Source organism: Hemitrygon akajei, chromosome 31 (genome assembly GCF_048418815.1).
Source record: "Hemitrygon akajei chromosome 31, sHemAka1.3, whole genome shotgun sequence".
Classification (NCBI taxonomy): Eukaryota; Metazoa; Chordata; class Chondrichthyes; order Myliobatiformes; family Dasyatidae; genus Hemitrygon; species Hemitrygon akajei.
In genome coordinates this window covers 16129077-16152812 of record NC_133154.1, presented here as the reverse complement: position 1 = coordinate 16152812, position 23736 = coordinate 16129077, and the positions used below count along the sequence as shown (strand labels likewise).

General features: G+C 41.2%; 1 protein-coding gene across 1 annotated transcript; it reads left to right on the top strand.

Moving 5' to 3' along the window:
* The first annotated feature begins 661 nt into the window (after nt 1-661).
* nol12 (nucleolar protein 12) lies at nt 662-23641 on the top strand. Its single transcript, XM_073034097.1, has 6 exons — nt 662-792; nt 4323-4428; nt 11271-11319; nt 13495-13637; nt 18590-18702; nt 22690-23641. Exons 1-6 carry the CDS (start codon nt 716-718, stop codon nt 22844-22846), a joined length of 645 nt encoding a protein of 214 aa, XP_072890198.1. The 5' UTR covers nt 662-715; the 3' UTR covers nt 22847-23641.
* Nucleotides 23642-23736: the final 95 nt, after the last annotated feature.

The window sequence follows — 23736 nt, the reverse complement described above, 5'->3', positions numbered from 1 at the left end:
AATGAAGAGCATCCGGATGCATGCACCTACACTGTCCAAATGTTCCAGAACTGAGTAAGGAACCGATGAAATGGCACCTACTGTTGATTTGTTGTGCCGGCTGGCAAATGGAGCAGACCCAAATGGAGAGGACTGAGACTTCTCCTCAGGCACGAATTGATAAGTTTCATAACCAATCTCTCAAAACACTTTTTTTTACAACAGATGTTAGTGCCACGGGACGATAATCATTGAGGATTTTCAACAAGAAGGTCCATGAGATGGTAGCTGATAGAGAAAGAGTCACTTGGAAAGCTTCTTTTGATCATAGGCATTTCTAAACTAATAATAAAATCTACTTAAATACAGTTTTTTTCTTAGTATTTGATTTTCAGTCACAATAGTTCTAATATTAAGTGTTAGTGAGTGGAACATGCCTTGTGTGGGCTTAAAACAGAAACAGATGCTTAGACTGGTCTTTCTTTGTCTAGAAAATAAATTAATATTTTAAAATAATTTCTTTCACTATTCTGGCTGTAAGGCATTCTTTCATTTTATTAAACATAGTTTGCAAGGTTCCATAAAGGTGATATTTGCTGAGAGACGAATTGCCGAGGTAGTGGAAGTGGAACGTTTGTATGGGGAACGGGATTCCGCTCAGAGCCCGGAAGGATTTGTTTGTTGCCCATAGCAACGTGCGTTCCCGGAGGAAGGGAAGGGTAGGAGGAACGGGGATATGGCGCCGAGGAATGGCCGTGGACCAGGCAGGGGTCGGAAACGCTCTGTGCTCACCTTCAGCGAGGAGGATAGGAGGTGAGGTTCGGGGAAGGGATGGGTAGATAGCGCCCAGCCCGGTCGTGGGGCAGGAGCGCCAGCGATCCCCATTTCAACACCCTTCCAAGCCGAGGCGGGGTATGTGACTGACCGGCCACATCGTGTGAGCTCAGGCCCGCGGAGTAAGAGATGTCCTACTGGAGGGGAGGAAAAGACCCTTCCGTCCGTCTAATCTGAATTGATCCATTTAATCAAGCCAGGATACTGCAGAGCACTCCGTGGGCCTTCTACAAGTTAGGGAATAGTAACCGCGCTTCAGAAATGGTAGATGCAAATGTTTAATAGACAGGCAGAACCCCAAGGAGGGGAAACATTTTCCCTGACCACGTAAATGGCTATTTGTCTTACAGAATCTAGGGTGAATCTCCCTGCTGTCCTCTCGGTTGCATTTCATATTTACCTTCTAGTAATCAATTCTCTCCGGTATATTCACCCACCACTCAATGGCATTTCGTGGCAAGTTAAATGATGAACGGCCTCGGCTCGAATGATCGATTTTCCCCCTTCCTTCGATGCTGTTGAGTTCCTTCAGCATTTTCTGTATGTTGCTCAAGATTTCTAGCATCTGCAGAATCTGTGTTTGAACCTAACTTGCATATCCAGAGTACCTGAGTAAACGCCGTTGCTCACTCTAGATCAAGACCATCAATCTTAGGCCGTGGACCAATCGGGTTAATACAGAAAGGTGCCCACAGGTGTGGATCAGATGGGCAGAATGAATTATTCCCTTGCTACATGATTCTAATAAAGTGCAATCTTCACAGTTGATAGAACAGCCAGTGTACTGACTGGGATTGGTGACTTTTCATCATGGCAGATTTGGTAACAGTTATTCAGCTGAATGCGAGTGGAAATATGAATGGCCACTGACTGGTGATTTGCTTCTTGTGGATATAACTTGGCGTTATCAGCTGAAAACTTCATCTAAAGGTGACTAAAAATTCCAAATTCCTGAGGTAAAGTGACCATGATGGACAGCAGCTTTTGACTGACTTGAGGTCAACGGCAGACGCAATCTCCATGGCTCTTCACACGGCTTTAGACCACCTAGACAACACAAACACCTACGTCAGGATCATCGACTCTAGCTCAGCATTTAATACCATCATTCCCACCTGGGCCTCTGCACCTCCCTCTGTAATTGGATCCTCAACTTCCTAACTGGAAGACCACAGTCTGTGCGGATTGGTGATAACATATCCTCTTCTCTGATGATCAACACTGGCACACCTCGGGCGTGTGCTTAGCCCACTGCTCTACTCTCTGTATACACATGACTGTGTGGCTAGACATAGCTCAACCACCGTCTACAAATTTGCTGATGATACAACCATTGTTAGTAGAATCTCAGGTGGTGACAAGAGCGGATACAGAAGTGAGATATGTCAACTAGTGGAATGGTGCAGCAGCATCAACCTGGCACTCAACATCAGTAAGACAAAAGAGCTGATTGTGAACTTCAGGAAGGGTAAGACGAAGGAACACGTACCAATCTTCATAGAGGGATCAGAAGTGCAGAGAGTGAACAGCTTCAAGTTCTTGGGTGTCAAGATCTCTGAGGATCTAACCTGGGCCCAGCATATTGATGTAGTCATAAAGAAAGCAAGACAGTGGCTATACCTTATTAGGAGTTTGAAGAGATTTGGCATGTTAACAAATCTGCTCAAAAACTTATATAGTTGCACTGTGAGCATTCTGACAAGCTGCATCACTGTCTGGTATGGAGGAGCTACTGCACAGGACCGAAAGAAGCTGCATTAAGTTGTAAATCTAGTCAGCTCCATCTTGGCCATTAGCCTACAAAGTACCCAGGACATCTTTAGGAAGTGGTGTCTCAGAAAGGCAGCGTTCATTATTAAGGACCTCCAGCACCAAGGCATGCACTTTTCTCACTGTTACCATCAGGTAGGATATCCAGAAGCTTGAAAGCACACACTCAGCGTTTCAGGAATAACTTCTTCCCCTCTGCCATTCGATTCCTAAATGGACTTTGAAGCTTTGGACACTATCTCACTTTTTTTAATATACAGTATTTCTGTTTTTGCACTTTTTAAAAATAATCTGTTCAATTAACGTAATCAATTTACTTGGTTATTTATTATGTTTTATTTTATTTACTATTGTTTTCTCTCTGCTAGATTATGTTTTGCATTGAACTGCTGCTGCTAAGTTAACAAATTTCACGTCACATGCCGATGATGATAAACCTGATTCTGATCAAGGAACTTTGGTGAAACTAAAATGAATAGGAATTGAAAACTCCATACTTCGTGCAATGATTATCATGGCTGCTCAAGGATCAGTCACTGATCCCGTGGAGTTTCCTCATCCTGACCATCCTCTGTTGCCTCATATTGTATGGGTCTTGTTTCACGAGGACACACTTGTTCAAAAGTTGCAAATTGTTTTGGAAACCTGACGTTATGTTGGAGGGCAGATATTTGATTATTTGACATTGACACGTGTTGAATGTTCTCTGTCTTCCCTCTCCGTATTTCTCTGATCATCTTGCCACCGCCCCCATGAGACCATAAGATATAGAAGCAGAATTAGGCCATTCGGCCCATTGAGTCTGCTCCACATGGCTGATCCAGTTTTCCTCTCAGCCCTAATCCCCTGCCTTCTCCCTGTATCCCTTCATGCCCTGACCAGTCACAAATTTATCAAGGCCAAATATACATAAAGACTTGGCCTCCACAGTTGCCTGGGACAATGAATTCCACAAATTCACCACTCACTGATTAAAGAAATTCCTCCTCATCTCCGTTTAAAAAGGATGCCTGTCTATTCTGAGATTGTGTCCTTTGGTTTTAGACTCTCCTACCATAGGAAACGTCCTCTCTACACCCACTCTATCAAGGCCTTTCACCATTCGATATGTTTCAGTGTTGTCATCCCTCATTCTTCTGAATTCTAGTGAATATAGGCCCAGAGCTAACTCACTACTTTCTTTTTGCACTACTTATTTAATTTGTATAAAATATATTACATGTTTATATATGTATATCTGTGTGTTTATTGATTTATTTATATTTTAATATGTATTGCAGTGTACTGTTGTCATATAACAAATATTCTAGTGATATTAAATCAGATTCTGATAATTTCCACAGATGAAACCGACAACCATCTTTGTTTTCTCAGTAAGACCCTTGCCACTCCTCCCCTAATTTCCTCACACCTGTGCAACCTTAATATGATCCAAAGGCACTAACTTCCAAATTTCCACATTCCACAGTGGCGAGAGGCTGTTGAGAAATGACATTTGTGCTAGCCTTTTCGAGGGCCTTGTGAGTGATGGAATGGCCAAGCCTAGGCTGTATACAGGAGAGTCCTGATGAGGGGTCTCAGCCCGGAAAGTCAATTGTTTATTCTTTTCCACAGATGCTGCTTGGCTTGCTGAGCTCCTTCGGATTTTTGTGCATGTACAGGTGCTTTAACGTGTTTGTAAATTAGTTTCAATTTCTTGACCCTTTATGACAGTTACCTTTTTCTGTGTTGTATTGAAGGGAGTTTCTCACTGGCTTTCATAAGCGAAAGGTAGAGAGAAGGAAACAGGCCTTGGAAGAAATTAAAAAGAAACTGAAGGAGGAACACAAACGTGTGAAGGAGGAGGTGAGAAAGGATTACGTAATTCTACTAGGTAGCCAAGAACAGAAAGTAAAAACACTTAGTTTAATAGTCAATTGAACCTCATGACCAACGTATAGTATTGTAATCTTTGGAGTCAGTGGTATTGCTTTCATGACAAAATTACAATGCTTAATCAAAATCTGATTCACACAAATTAATATTGACCCAGAACTTGTGCTCAGCAGCAAAGCGGGTATGCTAAGGGAAGCCAGTACCGTATATTGTGGAGGTGTTACTTACAGATCCTCCACATGCTTTTGAACACCCAGCTAAGGTACAGTCTACAAACAAATGAATGTTTGAGACAATGGTAGGGTCGATCTGCTGGGTGCTGCAAGGCTGCAATAATCTTTAATATTTCAAAAATATTATTTATTGAAATATAAGTAATATTTATTAATTTAGGTGGCATGGTAGTGTAGCAGTTAGCAAAACACTTTACGGTACCAGTATTCCAGGTTCAATTCCAGCCACAGTCTGTAATGAGTTTGTACTTCTTCCCTGTGACCACATGGGTTTCCTCCGGGTGCTTCAATTTCCTCCAACAGCCCAAAGACATACCGGTTAGTAGGTTAATTGGTCATTGTAAATTGTCCCATGATTAGGCTAGGATTAAATCAGGGGATTGCTGGGAGGCCTGGCTCAAAGGGCTGGAAAGGCTTATTGCACGCTGTATCCTAATAAATAATTTGCTTATAATAAAACATCAATATACAAAAGAAGAAGCAGTGTAATACTTCTACATTCATGGTCATACTCATTAGTGCTAACTTAAATCATTTTACAGCCATAGCATCATTACCTCTTGTGGCCCCCTGGGGTGACTTACTCTTTCACTGCTTTTTGCACCTGACACAGTCCCTCATTGTGTGGTAGTGGGACTGGACTGTGGTTTTTCCCCACATAGCTGTTGTGGTGATTGTACCACAACGCATCCCTCAGCCTCGACTGTGCAAGTTGGCAGCATTCCATTATGGACATCCCACTGTGCAGAGGGACCAGCAAGTCTTGGGCAGCCCAATGGGTGCCTTTCACTGAGTTGATGGCTTTCCAGTAGCACATGATGTCGGTCTTGGAGTACGTCCCTGGGAACAGCCCATAGAACAGAGATTCCTTTTATGCAGCTGCTTTGAGACAAAGACCCTTGCATCCTTCTCTGCACCCTCTCAGCACAGTCTGCAAAGCGATGGGTGACTGTCTCCCTCCCACTGCAGCTGTTCTGAGGGTGTCTGTACAGAAAGGATCTGACTGTGAGGGCCTCTTTTACCACCAGTCTTAGTTCTTGTTGGTGAGTTATGGCGAACAAGCAGCTTCAACCATGTGAAAACTCCGTTCGAAGCTGCATTTCCGAGTTGTGTACTGTTTAGGTCACAGGAATGGTCCCCTGCCTTTAATCTGAGGATGACCTGTACCACAAAGTTCCTGAACAGGCCCTTTCTTGAACCCACTGAAAGAAGTGGAAGCTGACATTACCTCAACCCCTGGTTTAACTGAATGTCTAAACTAACAAAGGATATTCAGAATAACAGTTTAAATTAGACGATCATTAAAAATATTGAATATAAATCTTAAGCATTTAGAGATAAAGATTGAAGGAGCATTGAGCATTACAGTATGGTACAGACCTTCCGGCCCACAATTTAACCCACTCTTCAGAGCAGTCTAACCCTTTGCTCCCAGATAGTCCTCAATTTTTCTATAATTCATGTGCTCATCTAGAGATCTGAGACTTCTTTTATCCATCATGAAGGTGTTTGGAATCTGAAACACACTGCCTGAGGGGATGGTGAAGGCAGGATCTCTTGTAATATTTTAAAAGTATCTAGAAGTCCAGTTGAATAGCCAAGGCCAGGTGATGATAAATAAGATTGTAATGGTTGGTTGGCATGGATGTAATGGGCTGAAGGGCCTGTTTCAGTACTGTGTGATTCTTTCACAATGATAAATATTTTTTGATTGTGTTCACTTTAAAAATATAAAAATATTAATGCTACTTCATTTCTTAACAACTGATCAACTTAATTGAACTGGCTGATAGTTTCATGGAGATCTGCCAGCTATCTCCTCACTGGTGGGCTTTTGTCAGACTTCCAGATTGTGGCCTGCTTTGTTTCCCAGGCTTTCTCCGTTCTGCAGGTTGGAGCGTGACTGACGGGAATCCTCTGTCACTTTGGATTCTGAGGAGCTCAGTGGAAAATGTAGTTGAACAAATGCCGAGGAACAGCTGTCAGCAGGCTTGGGGCATTTGCGGAAATCTGTTAACCATACTCTGCAAATTCCTGGGTCATAGGATAGACAACCAAAAGCTTGGTCAAAGGGGAAAATTGCACTTGTATTAGTAATCACATGAGTGGCGGGGTGGAGGTACATCTCTACTATCTCTACCTAGCCTGCAGGTCACCCTTGGGCAAGGTATAGCACCGGCTTAGCCCCCTGCCCCGCCGATCAGGGTCACGTGAAACCATGAGGGCAGGTGGTGGATGGTCGTATGAGCAGCTGGTGCATATAACAAGTCTTGGTTATGCGACCACTGACACCAGGCAGACAATCTCTGAAGAATATTGACGATGGCTGGGGTCACCCACCTTGTAAAGACCCTGCCCAGAAGAAAGCAATGGCAAACCACTTCTTCAGAAAAATTTGCCAAGAGCAAACCTCATCGCAATGATCGCCCACGTCATACAGCACGGCACATAATGAATAATTAGCAATCACAGGTGCAAATTATGATTATTACGAGGAAATCTATCTCATGTTCTTTGTGAGTAATTATTATTCTTCAGATTGCTTAGGGTAGAATTTAAATTTTAAGACTTAATAAAAATATTATGACAATATAATGTCACACTAATTTTCAGCCACTAATATGTGAAATAAACTGATCGCCATTGGAACTACAGATGTGGATGGGTGATTCAAGTTTGTACCATTCTTTGGTAAAATTTGAGGTATCATTTTGTAAAGTGTTTGCAGTGTGAATTATTGGTGCATTGGCTTCCATTAGGGACTTACTTTGTGCATTTGATAGCTATTAGCAACTCGATATTCTCCACTGACCGTAATAGACCCTGTGTCAATACCTCTTCACTTACTGGAGATTAGCCACTTACTTGAGCTAACAAGCAAAAGTATTTTCCACAATCTGTTGTTTTACAAAAATGAAGTAGCATTTTTTAGCTCCTTTGATGACATAGATGGTCTCTTTTGACTGGGATCGACCATGGATATTACATCTTAGTTGTCTGCATGATATACGTGTTATTATGCAAACCAGGGCAGGAGAGCCCATGAAGCTTTCTCCCACTCTCCACACAGGTGATGAATCCAAAGAAACGGCAGAAATTGACACAGTTTGGCATCCTCAGCGTCGCAGGAGTTGCCAGTCAGCGTTGAACTCAATGCAGGACTGCCTTAGGAACTCTAGCTCCAGATTTTTCCTCGGGGTTTACTCCTAAAGCTTTCCCCATGAGTCGGTATAGCTGCAAGGCAGTGAAATTTTGAGATCAGAGTTTTCCTTCTAGATAGCTGTAACCATGGCTGACGAGCCCCATCTTCCCGAAGCGACTGGTTTATAAGACCAGTAACAGACCTTTGCTCTTCTTTTGTCGATAGAGACGGTTCTGCTGGGCTTAGTAGCTAAGCCACACATTAAGGCCGGGAGCTGGAATTGGTTGTCAGAGGCTATTTGAGATGTACACCGTTGGGAGCATTTTATAGCTAGTTGGAGCTTATCCCCACTAACACCCCTGGCTAAAACAACTTTAAGGATATTTATTGTGAAAAGCTATGGCCAGGAACTGATGCCCGTGGCATTCCACTAGTTAAGTTTCTCAACCTGAAAATGACTTATTTATTCATACCCATAAAGAGCGGTGATCACATGCTATAATTCTTAAAATGGCAGTAATCAATATTGCATATGTCACAGTCCCAGATTCAATCCTCATTTTGCCCCTTGTTAGCTGCAATAGGATGTGTAAGTTATGTTACTCATGGTGATTTTGTGTGGCTCTTTTGAGAAAGAATAGACAGAATGTTGTTCTCAGAAAAGTGACTATAGATGCTGTGAGTCTGCGAATCTGGGACTGGAGAGAAAAAAATAATTCCCATTGCCTTTATTCAGAATAAGAAGAAAAACTCAAATTAATCTAGTGCCTATTTTGGAGTGTGACTGAAACATTTTGCAGCTGATTTAGTCTGTGTTAGAATGTAAGATGTCTTTTTCAGGAATAAGAGAATGACATTTAAGCTCTCCTGAAACCACGCCCTTCTTGAAACCATGTTTTTTCCATTAATATTCTTCATCTTGTGCAATTCCAAGATTTCATTGCCCATTTTTTGATAGGAAGAGCCTAGGCAGCCCTGACCCTGGCCATCACCAATGTGCATGGTTATTGGAAAAGATTTGGAAGTAGCAAACATAGTTAATTTAATTTCCCACATTCTATCTTAGGGATACTACAGGTTTCCCCTGCAATCCGAAGGTAGAGCATTCCTATGGAACCGTTTGTAAACCGAAATGTCGTAAAGCGAAGAAGCAATTACCATTAATTTATACGGGAAAAATTTTTGAGCGTTCCCAGACCCAAAAAAAACCTACCAAATCAAAGCAAATAACACACCAAACCTAAAATAACACTAACATATAGTAAAAGCAAGAATGATATGATAAATATACACCCCATATAAAGTAGAAATACTGTATGTACAGTGTAGTTTCACTTATCAAACTCGGGAAGACAGCGAGCCAAAATTGATTTGGAGAAATAATATCAGCACGTACACGCATGTGCAAACAACTGCCCGCAGAAGGCTTCACGGTCATTGTAGTCTTTCTCGGAGTAAACACACGTATAAAGCATATACCGGTATATAAAGTTTTTTCGTAAAAATGAAAATCCTCTTTGGTTATCGAAAACAGGTACTAATGTAGATCTTTCGTAACAGCGAGTTGTCGTAAAGCAAACGTTCGAAAAACGGGGGACACCTGTGTAGTGTTTCCTATTTATTGACTGGTTAACTTGATAACACTATTGCATACTATTAGCCTAATCTTTGCACTATTGCTCTAATCCACTTAAATTTTTTATTAATCTTTGGAGATGGTTCAATGGTTCCATTCAATATCAGAGAATGTTTACAGTATACAACCTGAAATTCTTACTCTTTGCAGACATCCACAAAAACAGAAGAGAACCCCAAAGAATGAATAACAGAAAAAGAAACCCAAAGCTCCCACTCACCCCACACACAAACAGCAGCAAAGCATCAACCTTCCCCCTCCCCCCACTTATTTCTGCAAGAAGCATCAGTGCCCACCACCCACCAAGCAATGCCCCTGAACAGACCATGATCTGCAGTTCAACAAAAACTATTGTTCAGCCGACAATTTGACATGCCGCAGGCACTCTCTCTCTCTCTCTCTCACTAACAAGGGTCAGCGAGGTATCACTTTTTCCACAGCAAGAGGGGAGATCAACAAAACCAACAGCCACTGTGATGATGTTACGGTCTGCCACGTTGCTTGTATTTCCAGTATTGTGGAAGTATGTGATTTGAAGGCAGTCCTGCAACTGAGATCACATCCCAACCCACGTGGGCATTGGGATAGGTGGCCAGAAGCTTGGTTAAAATGACAGAGGTTGAGAGGTTTGCAAGATATTTGCGATATAAGTGCACATTCTTCTGTTGATTTAATCAATTCTGATTTTTATGTTGTCTAGTCAAGTCAAGTCACTTTTTATTGTCATTTCGAACATAACTGCTGGTATAGTACATAGTAAAAATGAGTCAACATTTTTCAGAACCATGGTGTTACATGACAAAGTACAAAAACTAGACTGAGCTACGTAAAAAACAACACAGAAAAAAAACTACATTAGACTACAGACCTACCCAGGACTGCATAAAGTGCACAAAACAGTGCAGGCATTACAATAAATAATAAACAAGACAATAGGGCAGTAAGAGTCCAGGCTCTGGGTATTGAGGAGTCTGATAGCTTGGGAGAAGAAACTGTTACATAGTCTGGTCGTGAGAGCCCAAATGCTTCGATGCCTTTTCCCAGATGGCAGGAGGGAGAAGAGTTTGTATGAGGGGTGCGTGGGGTCCGTCATAATGCTGTTTGCTTTGCGGATGCGGCATGTAGTGTAAATATCCATAATGGCGGGAAGAGAGACCCCGATGATCTTCTCAGCTGACCTCACTATCCACTGCAGGGTCTTGCGATCCGAGATGATGCAATTCCTGAACCAGGCAGTGATGCAGCTGCTCAGGATACTCTCAATACAACCCCTGTAGAATGTGATGAGGATGGGGGGTGGGAGATGGAATTTCCTCAGCCTTCGCAGAAAGTAGAGACGCTGCTGGGGTTTCTTTGCTATGGAGCTGGTGTTGAGGGACCAGGTGAGATTCTCCGCCAGGTGAACACCAAGAAATTTGGTGCTCTTAATGATCTCTACCGAGGAGCCGTCGATGTTCAGTGGGGCGTGGTCGCTCCGTGGGCTCTTCTATCTCACCATGACTCACCCATTCAATCAAATCCACTTACTCCTTTCTCTCATGCATATTTAAGTGCATCTGTCTTGGTCTCAACTACTGCCTCTGTTAACGAATTCTGTTTCCGAGTAATGATTTTCTTTCTGACTTCCCCAGTGGCCATCTTATATTTATGGTCCATGGCAGTATGACAAGAACATTTGTTTTAAAAAAATGAAGTGCAGAGTTTGGTTCTAGATTGCCTGTAATGAAGCAGTGAAAGTTGGGGAGTCACAATGGAATTATTCTATAATATTTCCTAATCTTCACCTTTTATTGATTTGCAGAGGCGTAAAGAATATTTGAAGATGTACAAGGAAAGACAAGAAGCTTTGGGTAACTTGCATTTTTTAATTAAAGTAGATGCTGATTTCACGTACAATTTAACTACGCAGCCAGGGTTTTTTTTAGGTGTTGTTTTAAGGGCACATTCTCAGCACCAGCCATTTTCCAGCCACATTTATGACCCTGGAGTTCAATAGCTAGAGTCTCAGCTCTCGTTCATGACTGAAGCGTGCTGATGAATAGACTAAAACTGTGCAGAATCTTTTCCCACACCTCTCCTGACTCATTGGGAATGAAGTTATATACAGGCTCTGTTAGCCTTCTAGCTTCATGTCATTTGTCTGTGTGCAAATCTGCATCTGACATCCCTCGTGAATAATCCTCATGTCATGAAATGGAAGTGGTCTTTGGAAATGCTAAGCTCCTCCCAGCCCCTCTTCTGCTCTTTATTAAGTGCTTTCTTTGTCTTTTATGTGTCAGGATGTGTCCACTGAGGCTGGGTGGGATTACAACCAGAGGTCATGGATTGAGGGTGAAAGGTGAGGGGAACGTTCTCCACTCAGAGGGTGGTGAGAGTGTGGAATGAGCTCCCAGTACAAGTGATGCGTACAAGCTCAATTTCAAGAGAAGATTAGATATCAATCAAATCAACTGAGAAGGACACTCCTACTTGACTGGAAACATTTCCATTGAAAATGTTTCACTGTTCCTTATAGCTAAGAAATCCTTTAGAATTGTACTCACTGCTAGAGTAGATGAGGTAACCAGTTTGGGAATGGCAAGGTCCCACAAACTATGACGTGTTAATGTCCAGAGAATCTAATGATCTTGGTTTTGGGATAGTTTTGGTAAGGATATTGAAGAGTACTTCCCTTTTATACAATCTTTTTGAAAGAGCCGGCAGTATTCATTGAAATATCAGCATTTGTTTCGAACATGCTCTTCACTTTAATGTGGCTGTTTTGATTTGTCCTTGGAATGGAATCTGGGACATCCAGTTTGTAGCCCTCCATGACGAAAAGTAAGGGATCATCTAACTTATTCCAGCCAGGGTAGCTCAATGGTGTGGCAGGCCTCACGACTGCAGGTCATTAACCAACATTCATCAGACCCTGCATAGGTTCCTATAGATTGGGCAGTAGCTAATGTAACTCCCTTTTTTTAAAAAGGATGGAGGGAGAAAACCGGGAACTATAGATTAGTTAGCCTGAGATATAGAGAGTGAAAAGATTGGCCAAAGTTAGCATAGATTTATGAAAGGGAAATCATTGTGCTTGACAAATTTACAGGCAGGATTTGAGTATGGAACTATTAGAGGGAGAAGCAGTGTATGTGGTATATTTGGATTTTCAAAAAGCTTTTAACAGGATTCCACATGAGAGTAGCATGTGGGAATGAAGAACTGGTTGGCAGACTGGAAAGAAAATGGGTCTTTTTCCAATTGGCAAGCAGTAGCTCATGGAGTACCATGGTTTTCTAGCAATGGCCTGATGTATGAATAGAGGAGTGACTGGACTTCTGTTTGCTAGAATTTAGAAGAATATGAGGGGACCTTGTAGAAGTTTGAGAATCCTAATGGGACTAGACAGATTGGAAGTGAGATCCTAATTGTGGTGAAGTCTGAATGTAAGCCATTTAGAACCAACATGAGGAATTTCATTCAAAAGTTTAGTGAACCTGTGGTTTAGTTGAACCCAAGATATATTAAAGAAGAAATCAGGTTTATGTTTTCAGGGTTAAAGTGATAAAGGAATATGGGATCAACTGTGATGCTCTTAAATGGCAAGTAGGCTCAAAGGGCCAAATGGCCTTCTGCTACTCCTAATATCGATGTAAGGAAATGTGTGCACCAAAGGAACTTGCATTTCTTCACTTATTTCCATTTATATTCAAGTATCAAAGCCACGAGTTCTTGGATTTCATAAACCTTTCTGTTTCACTCATCATTTTAAAAAACTGCTTTAATTATTACATTTTGCCCTGTTTTTAATTTGGTCACCTTGTCTAACCATATTGTGTATCTGTGTAAAATTTTCTTATTGTGCTCCTTTGAGAAGCTTGGGGTATTTTATCAGGTTGAAGACCATGTAAATGTAGATTATTGGCATGTTTCAGATCTCAAAAGGTCCCAGTACAGTTTTAATTCCTGTCAGATACTGTGTGCCCGTTGCATTCTGTGAATATATATGCTTCAAGATGGTTGTGTTGTTTCCTGTTTATTTGCAGAGGAAGCTGATGAGTTGGATCAACTGGCAACCTCCAAGAAAGAGTCTGTTCAATATGACCATCCAAATCACACAGTCACCGTGACAACAATCAGCAATATTGATTTGGCTGGCAGCAATTTATTCCTCCATTGTGCCAATCAGGTAACTAAATAGTTGAAACTGAAGGAGAGGCAAGGGCAAAATTATTTGATTGGTAACGATCTTAGAAACATTGAATATTTTAGCATAAGTATAAGATTTACCACTACGACATCTGCTATCATAATGCTGTCAGTTTTGACGAATGGTACAGAGCTGAAACTTTCCAGAAGCTATCACTACTTGCTATAAACACAAGAAATGCTGCAGACACATAAATATAAAATTTGCCACTATGACATTTGCTATCATAATACTGTCAGTTTTGACGAATGGGACACACCTGAAACTTTCCAGAAACTATTACTACTTGCTATAAACACAAGAAATTCTGCAGTTGCTGGAAATCCAATGCAACACACACAAATCCCTGGAGGAACTCAGCAAGTCAGACAGCATGCATGGAAATGAACAAACAGTTGATGTTTCGGGCCAAGACCCTTCTTCTGGACTTACTGCTTGCTGCTCTCTCTCTTCATTCTCCTGCTGAGAATCCACTCGTCGAGGACCAATAAGGCTGTATTTAATTACACTGCTATATAATCTTAGAGAGCAGATAATTCCACCTCCCCATCACAAAGGCATGGGTGATTGGTTAATTAGCCACTTTAGTTTGCTCTTTACGTGTAAGTGGTAGAATCCGGGGGGAGTGAATGGGAACGTGAGGGAATAAAATGGGATTAGTGTAAATAGTTGCTTGATATTCATTTCTGACTTGGTGAGACAAAGGGCCTGTTTCTGTAAACACAAAGTACACTGCAGATGCTGTGGTCAAAGCAACACGTACAACACGCTGGACGACGAAGGGTCTTGGCCTGAAACATTGACTGCTTGTTTCCATGGGTGCTGTCCAACCTGCTGAGTTCCTCCAGCATGTTGGGCCTGTTTCTGTGCTGTGTGACTCTTTAAGTACTGTTCAATCAGCAACTCTAGGAGGAATTTCAGTTCTAGGTGCTGTGTATACTTGTGCATCAGCAACTTGCATTTTAATAACACAGTTCACATAGTAAAAGGTGCAAGGCATTTCCCAGAAGTGACATCAAACAAATTCTGATATTTTGAGGAGTTAGGGTGAATGACTCCAGGCATGAAGGAATATGGGGAGAAGGCTGGAGAGGGAAAATGGATCAGCCATGATGAAATGGTGGAGCAGACTCGATGGGTCTAGTGGCCTAATTCTGCTCCTGTGTCTTATGATCTTACTGTTTGTTCATTATGTGCCGTGTCATATGACGTTGGCGAGCATGGTGTTTCCATGATCATGCTTGTTCTTGGCAAATGGTTGTACAAATGGTTTGCTGTTGCCACCTTCTAGGCAGTGTCTTTATTAGACGGGTAACCCCAGCAAATATCAATACTCTTCAGAGATAAGGCCATAAGACACAGGGGCAGAATTAGGCCATCTGGCCCATCGAGTCTGCTCCGCCATTCAATCATGGCTGATCCTTTTTTTCCCTCCTCCTCAACTCCAGTTCCTGGTCTTCTCCCTGTAACCTTTGATGCCACATCCAATCAAGAACCTGTCAGGAAGATTGTCTGCCTGGCGTCAGTGGTTGTATAACCTGGACTTGTGATTTGCAACAGCTGCTCATATAATCATCCACCACCTGCTCCCATGGCTCCCTGGACTCTGACCGGGGTTTAAGCAGGTCCTACACCTTGCCTGAGGGTGACCTGCAGACTAGCAGAGGGAAGGAATGCCTTTGGTAGGGATGTATCTCTACACTGCTACCTTTATGGTCTTAAAATCTACCACTTTCTAAGATAATATCACATTTTGATAACTTGCAAATTGCCCCAACTCTATCTGTTATTCCAGAGCTGTTATTTCAACACAATTTATATTTTTATGCATTTTAATCTGCCACAAATTTCATTAGGAAATAAACTCAATCTGAGCAGCTACTTCACTCTTCAAGCTCATAACTGAGGAATGTACACTGTTGGAGGTATTCCTTTACTCCTCATTGCCACTGGAGACCAAGTGTTGGGGTTACTGAAATTGTCTTTGTGCTACGAATGTAAAGGAATCATTCATTATGTTTAGAAAGCAAAAATTAGACTGGGTTCTTGTGGATTATAAACATAGCAGGAGGAATTCAGAAGGCCAAAAGAGACCTTGAAATGTTCTTGTCAAGCAGGATCAAGAAAGTCCTAAGGCATTTTAACAAGAGGATAACTAAGGAGAGGATAGGTCGACTCAAAGATAAAAGAAGGGAATTTGTTCTTGGAAGTTAGAGCAAGTGTCAAAGGTATTAAATGAGTGTTTTGTGTCGGTATTTACTGAGGACGAGTATTTGGAGTAGTGTGAAGACAGAGGTGGGCGTGCAAATGTGCGGTAACATTTTGAGAATAAGAAGAGAGTCCAGGGTCTTATGAAAAGCTTTGAGGTGAATAAGTCCCCAGGGCCTTTTGGCATATAATCCCGGAATATTGAAAGAATCAAGTGAGGAGATTGCTGTGCCTTTGATGAAGATCTTTGTGTCCTCCCTGGCAACGGGCAAGGACCCAGAGAATTAGATAGCAGCAAATGTGCCTTTCTTCAAGGGACAATTCAGGTAACTATAGGCCAGTGAGCTTCACAATGGTAGGGGAGGCATTTGGAGAGGATACTGAGGGATAGAATTTGTGCACATTTGGAAAAACATGTTTTTGTGTAGGCAGGCCATGCCTTACAAATTTGATCAAGTTTTTTGAGGAGGTGACAAAAGAGGTTGATGGAGTGAGGCAGTGGACTTTACATGGATTTCAGTAAGGCATTTGATAAAGTTCCTCTTGGTAGGTTGATGCAGAGCGTAAAGATGTCTCGGATCCAGGGGGAATTGCAAGTTTAGATTCAAAACTGCTTTCCCCATAGAAGACAGTAGGGATGGAAGGCTGTTACTCTGGAGATCCATAACCATTGTTGTGGGGACTTTTGTTTATGATCAACAGGCGACCTCTGATTGTCTCAAGATGGCGCCATTAAGTAATGACTCTATGTGTGCAGCTCTGAAGGGAATCATCAAAGATTGCCAGTTAGGAATCCACAGACACAGCCACAAGTACTTCAGTAAGCAACATTGTTAAACAATTATCAATACTCAAATCTAGCAATATCAGTGGACCCTGGACGGCAGGATTCATGTTGTGAATGCATTTCCCCTCTACGGAAACAGAAGTGTGGAAGCCGAGCCAGTCTGCAGGTACAACTGAAACACAGGCTTTAGACCCCCACTCCTGACTATCCTGCTGGTGAATATAGAGTCTCTGGAAAATAGATCTCAGAGCTAGACTGCAGTACCAGAGGGGCATCGGGGACTGCTGTGTACTTTGCTTTACGGAAATGTGGCTATCCCATGCAGCCCAATAGCTTCACTATTCTCTGCAAAGACAAGACAGCTCAGTCTTTTAAAGGTAGATGAGATGGAGTATGCTTTATACTTCATCGAAGTGCACAGATTCTGGGTCCAACGTATTGATGCAATTACAAAGAAGCCACAACAGCGGCTATATTTTATTTGGATTTTGAAGAGACTTGGTATGTCACCAAAGACTCTTGTAAGTTTCAACAGGTGTGCCTTAGAGAACATTCTAGCTGGTTGCATCACTATATGGTGTGGAGGGGTCACTGCACAGAATCAGAAAAAGCTACGGAAAGTTATGAACTCAGCTAGCTCAATCATGTGCACTAGCCTGCCCAGCATCGGACATCTTCAAAAGACAATGCTTCAAGAAGGTAGCATCCATCATTATGGACCCCCATTATCCAGGATGTGCCCTCTTCTCATTGCTACCATTAAGGAGGAGGCACAGGAGCCTGAAGACACCAACTCATTGTTTCAGGAACAGCTTCCCCTCCACCTTCAGATTTCTGAATGGAAAATGAACCCATGAACAGTACTGCACCTTTTTTTGCTCTCTTTTTGCATCACTTATTTATATATATCTTATTTAAAAGTTTTATTTTTATTATTATATATTGCAATGTACTGCTGCCGCAAGCCCACAAATTTCATGACATATACCAATTAAATTAAATTTGATTCTGATTCTCATGTATATCAGTGATTTGGATGAAAATGTAGATGGGTGGATTAGTAAGTTGGGTGGAGTTGTGGACAATGTAAAAGACTAACAAAGAATACAGCGGAATATAGATCAGGCATGATCAGAGTTTAATGGACGGATGGAAATTAATCCAGGGAAAAGTGAGGAATTGCACTTCAGGAGGTAAAATGAAATATGAAAATATACACTTAATGGGAGACCCCTTAATAATGTCAAGGTACAAAGGGACCTTGGGGTCCAGATCCATAGTTCATTGAAAGTGCCTACACAAGCTGATAAGGTAGTAAAAAAGCTGTATGGCATATTTGTCTTTTCTGAAATGGGAGTTGAGTATAAGAGTCAAGCTGCAGCTTTAGAAAACTTTAGTCAGACCGTACTTGCGTTCAGTTCTGGTTGGAAGGGTGCAGAGAGGGCACTGAAGATATTTACCTAGATTCTGCTTGATTTAGAGGATTTGAGCTATAAAGAAAGGTTCTACAAACTTGCTGTCCCTGGAACTTCAAGGGCCGGGGGAAGCCTGATAGATGTTATTGAAGTTATGAGGGGCATAGGTGGAGTATACAGACCGACTATTTTCTCCATGGTAGAAATATCAAACAATAGACTTCATGCTTTTAAGGTTACGTACGGGGGGAAGGGGGATTTTAAAGGCGAAGTGAGGGCAACTTTTTTACGCAAAGATTTGTAGTTGCCTGGAATGGGTTACCGGGGTAATTGTGGATTCAGAGACAGTCTCATGGAATTTAAGAGACTTATAGGCACATGAAAATGAAGGGATTTGAGGTATTTGGAGAGAATTTTAGTATTAATGGCATAAGATTGGTATGGCCTGTGTTCAGTACTGTACTGTTCTGTGTTGTATGTACTAATTGTGTTTAAGTGGTTATCTTTTCTTATTTTTGGAGTTGGAAGAAAATGAGGAAGAGCAGGCACAGGAGAATGATGTGGAAGAGGAAACGCTTGTGAAATCCAACAACCCATTACCGAAGAAACGAGCTGAGCCCATATTATCTGCAAAGTAGGTGGAGTATTTTGGAGCCTATCATTTGGTAAACTTTTAATCTATTTAGAGGTCAGGTGCGGCTAAATTGAATATGTGATGTCCTGTAGAACAGATCCCTGTTCAGTCTTTTCTGTCTTGCAGTGCCATGTCTGCCAAGCTCCTAGCTAGGTCTGACAAGATGGGCCTCTGGCAAACTACTTCAGCCGTCAGTTTACTTCAGTGTGTGGCAGAGTCTATGTATTCAGCTTTGACATGTAATGTGGATTCCTCCAGGTGACTGACAGAGAAACACTTGGGAACCATTTATCACTGTTCCTTTTAAGATTGCACCTTTTTTGTGCTTGTCACCTCAAGTAAGGGCACAAGGAATTAATTGCCTAAGAGGAAAGTATATTTAGAAATACAGTACTGTGCAAAAGTCTGAGGCACATACATATAGGTAGGAGGGTACCTAAGACTTTTGCTCAGTACTGTAAATGGTAATAAGGTTCGTTCCCTGATGAACTCGATGCCTTTTATGCTTGTTAGGGAGTATTCTGGAGTTATGTGAATATAGCAGATATTAATTCAAACAAGAACCAGTCCAGTTCGTAATGTAAATTGCAAGCAGTAAATTGATGTTACAGTACTGTCAAAAGACTTTTGTACTTAAAATCTGCTTTACCCTCTTTTTTTATGTACTGCATCGATGTCCATCCCCATTCCTCATTATAAGACCTGAGGCTCACACTGTATATCCTCCCAGACTCCCTTTTTTTGGGATTTCACTGGATCAGAGTCCCCTTGCCACTGCGGGCAGGGGAGATTGGTCTTAGCAGTGCATTTAAGAGTTTGATTTGCCAGAAAGCAGTAGGTTACAGATCTGGTGATCACTGAGGGATTGTGATCTGACTACTTTTCCCATGCTAGTAAATACAAGTAATGGAAGTTATTTTAGTATTGCTGATGTGAGGTCAGGTGTCTTGCAGCTTTCAATGTATCTGTTCAAAAATTTGCAGAATGAGAACAAAAGCCCACTCACTTCACACCCACTGTAGCTGGTCAGCTCCTTATTCAGTTAGATCATGGCTGAATACATCTTAATCTTAATTCTTACTTTCATGCTTCCATAAATCTTAATACCCTTGACTGATTAATAATCTCAATGCTGTATGTTTAGATTTACCACCATCCACCACCAACCCTCCAGCTTCTCTCAACATGTAGAAATGTGGGAGTTCTAGATATTTGCATTAGTCCTTGCATTGTTTCCTGAATCACCCTGAACAAGCTGTTTCCAATCCCAAATTATTATTATTTGTTTTTACTGGCTTGTTCTAAAGTTTCCCATCAGAAGAAATAGGTTCTCTATTCACTCTATCAATGCACTTAATCACATTAAACACTTCAGTTAGTTTATCACATAATCCTCTGCATTCAAGGCAAGTAAATCATAGAATAGTTATGCTGTAAAAGCAGTCTATGCCAATTCCTAATAGAGCACTCCCATCAGATCCTGTCCTTGTTTGTTCCCCATAGATTGACAAATTATTCTGTTCTGAAAGCGTGTATTAATTCTAATCACCATCTCTACAAAGTGAATTCCATAACTGAACTACCAAATTAATTATTTTCTTCATGCATCCCTAGCATTCTTTGCTCGGTTTTAAATCTTTGATTATGGTTTTGGGCTACTTACTAATGGAGATCGGCTTCCTTTTATCTATCTTCTCTTAAGCCGGTGATGGTCAGGCACACCTGTACAGATCTCTTCTTGGCCATCTTTCCTCCAAGGGGAATCTCATTGCATTAAATTAAGAGCAACACAAACAAAATGCTGAAGGAAAGCGGGTCAGGCAGCATCTACAGAGAGGAATAAACAGTCAGCGTTTCCGGCTAAGATCCTTAATCAGGACTGGTTTCCAGTATCTGCAGAATCCCAAACTAAATAGTTCTAAATTTGGTGGTTGTTTGGCCTTTCCCATTATTATTCTAAACCAGGGATTCCCAGCCTTTTTTTATAATGCCTTGGACCCCAGGTTGGGATCCCCTGGTCTAAACCTAATGATCCACTGACAGACAGACCAGTTGGTCCAACTCTTTCAACAATCAGATCCAATAATGCCTCCTTCAGAAAGTTCTCCCCTTTTAATGTTATTCTAATCAATATTGGGATAACTAAACTCCTTCTCTGTGATCACCACACTCCATTTCTTGTAAATTTCTTTAATTTGCTTGCCGATCTCTCCTCACAATTTTGTGGTCTATAGAAAGCCCTTAATAGTTCCATTCTTGCTTAACTCTAACCAGATGGATTCTGTACTTGACCTCTCAGACACCCCTGTTCCCCAGGATTGATTATCTTCCTGGAGATACTCTCACCTAACATTTTCTCTTCCCTTTCTTTTCAGAATCTTAGTCTTTTATTCTATTTTCATTGCTCATGCTATCGTTAACTTTATTTTTAGCTTTCCTGGTACCTCTGTCTTTTGATTCGGCAGGATTAATTTCCTAGAGAGGTTGTATTGTCCTGACTTAGTGGAAGGAAATGTACTAAGTTTAAAGCACATTTAAATTTAAACGGTAGCACGATATTAATACGCAGCAGCCTCTCCGGACTCTGGATTGGGGATTGCCAAACGTTACGTGGATTTTCTGGTGTAGTCTGTTTTGTCATTTGCTTTTGTGATACCATTCTGGGGGAACGTTGTCTCCTTTTTTAACTGCATTGCATTTGTGGTTCCTAAATGACAATAAACTGAATCTGAATCTTATTTATTATCAAGCTGTGTATGCAGTATACAATGCTGAGATTCTTCTTACTGCAGGCAGCCATGCAACAAACACCGTGGAAGCTGCTCAAAGAAAATGTCAAAACACACAATGTGTGGGAGAAGGAAAGAACAAATCATTCAAGCAGCAAAAAAATGAGTGAATAACACACAAAACATTTAACATCAACTGCAGAGTCTTTGAAACAGTCTATGAATGTTCAGTTCATTTTTGGTGCCGTGTGCAGGCCACCGAGGCAGTCCGCGTCAAAGCACCCAGATCAAAATCACGCAAAATAGGAATTTTTAAAATAAGTAACCAGAAACACCTGTAACATGAACACAGAGTCCTCTAAAAACAAGTCCGCTTTATGAGCCACACCGATCAAACCCTGCCCAAGACCCCTTGTCCTTCCTCTGACAGCAGTGAGTGAGAGGGAGACCAATCAAAGACAGGCAGGCAATGCAGAGCACCCGCCTGCCTTCCACTCTTGTCCTTGTTGGTTTCAATCTAGCTCGGCACTTTAATTGGCAAGTAATGGGTTTGTGCTCTGCCAAGCCACCCACTCTGTTCTCAACTAGCTGAATTCTCCCAGAGACCCCAGAAGCACCAGATCACTGAGTTGGCCCAAAAACACATCATCAAAATGTAAAATTACAGGTTCCAATTGCGCACAGATCACTAGTTTATGCATTATATTCCTGATCATAATCTATCTGATCCTTAATGATTTAATCTCTCCCTCCCTCCACCCTTTTCTTTATTTTTTCCTAAAGATCTTTTAATTTGATATATTTAGTTTGTATGTCTGAGTGTCTTGTAACCATAGTTCAGAAACATCATTCCTCCTATCTACACTTCAAATTATTTCTTACACCCTGTGCTTGTAAAAAAGTCATTTAAATCACACATTCCACTCTCAGCTCTGTTCTCTCATGTAATTCATGGCCTAAAGAATCATTTCAGACTTCCAGCTGTTTATTTAATAATTCTTTCCTTAAACATTTAATATTTTAACAACTTGAATAATAAGAAGTGCGCAATAGTTTATAATTTCATTTACTTTGTAATCATTATTTTTAAAAATAACAATTCAAATTACTGGTTAATGTAAAACACCAGTGCTCTTTGTATCTCCTTATTACTAAAGTACATTAAATAGGCTAGGTTTCATGTTTCGTTTTAAATAGACTGAAGCTTCCTCACAATGGTTTAGACTTTGAAACAACTATCACTGTTTTGTTTTACCAGGATTTCTTCGCTGACGTCTGCACTGCACACAGCAAGCAGAAATAAGAAAGGAAAGAAGAGGAAACATTCTCACGATAAGGTCCAACCTCCCATCAAAGGCAAAACCACAAAATCACAAAGGAGAAAACGGACAGGAAAACCAGGGGGTGAGATGTGAGTCTCATGAACCCTTTCTCTTGGACCACTCTGCTCCAAATCACACAAGTGATATCAGTGCTCGAACTGAATAATCAAAATCTCAAGGCCTCTTTGTAACTGGAGGTAGTTTGACCAGAAGGTTGTTTGCTGTACTTGAAAGATGCCAGATCAATCCTTGGAAGGGCCCTGTGTTTGAATTTTGTTTTAAGATAATATTTCTCCTGATAAATATGAGTAAGAGTGTATTTATTTTAGAATGAATATTTCTTGTTCAGGTCCTTGGCATCTAATACGCGTTGTTCTTCATCTGCCAAATTCCTCGATCCACAGCATGGCTGTCACCTGTGGATACTGTGATATATGTGAAACCTGCTAATGTGGTCCATGTAATCTTACAGGAGTTTGGGCATCTCTTTGCCAATTACTTAAAATCTTCAATGAGATAAGGCTATTGAGTGCAGCCTGCTCTGCTTGGAGTTACAGGTATTCTGAGGTGGATCTTATCTTCATTTGGCCTCTGCTGCCTGTCCTGAAAGGCACACAAAGTTCCACGAGGTACACTTGGAATATCAAATGATTCCATTAATAAATTTCTATCCTTTTTTTTCATTATGTCGTCTTAAGCTCTCTTGTGAAGGTGCCAGTTAAACCTGAAGGTCCATTACTGTGTTGATACGTGGGGAATTGATTTCTGATTTGTTCCAGCTTACGAATTTAGTGTTACATCTTTGGCCTGATGCTGAATATGCCGGTTATACTGGTTTTTTTTTAACCTGACTGAATCCATTCTTTCAAACTAAATTTTATTTTTTTACATTTTGTGAAATGTGTTTATTCTCTAGTCAGCAATGAAGTGAGAGTTTTCTGTGGCTTGGCTGGGAGAACATTTGTATCTTCAAAGGTTTGCCG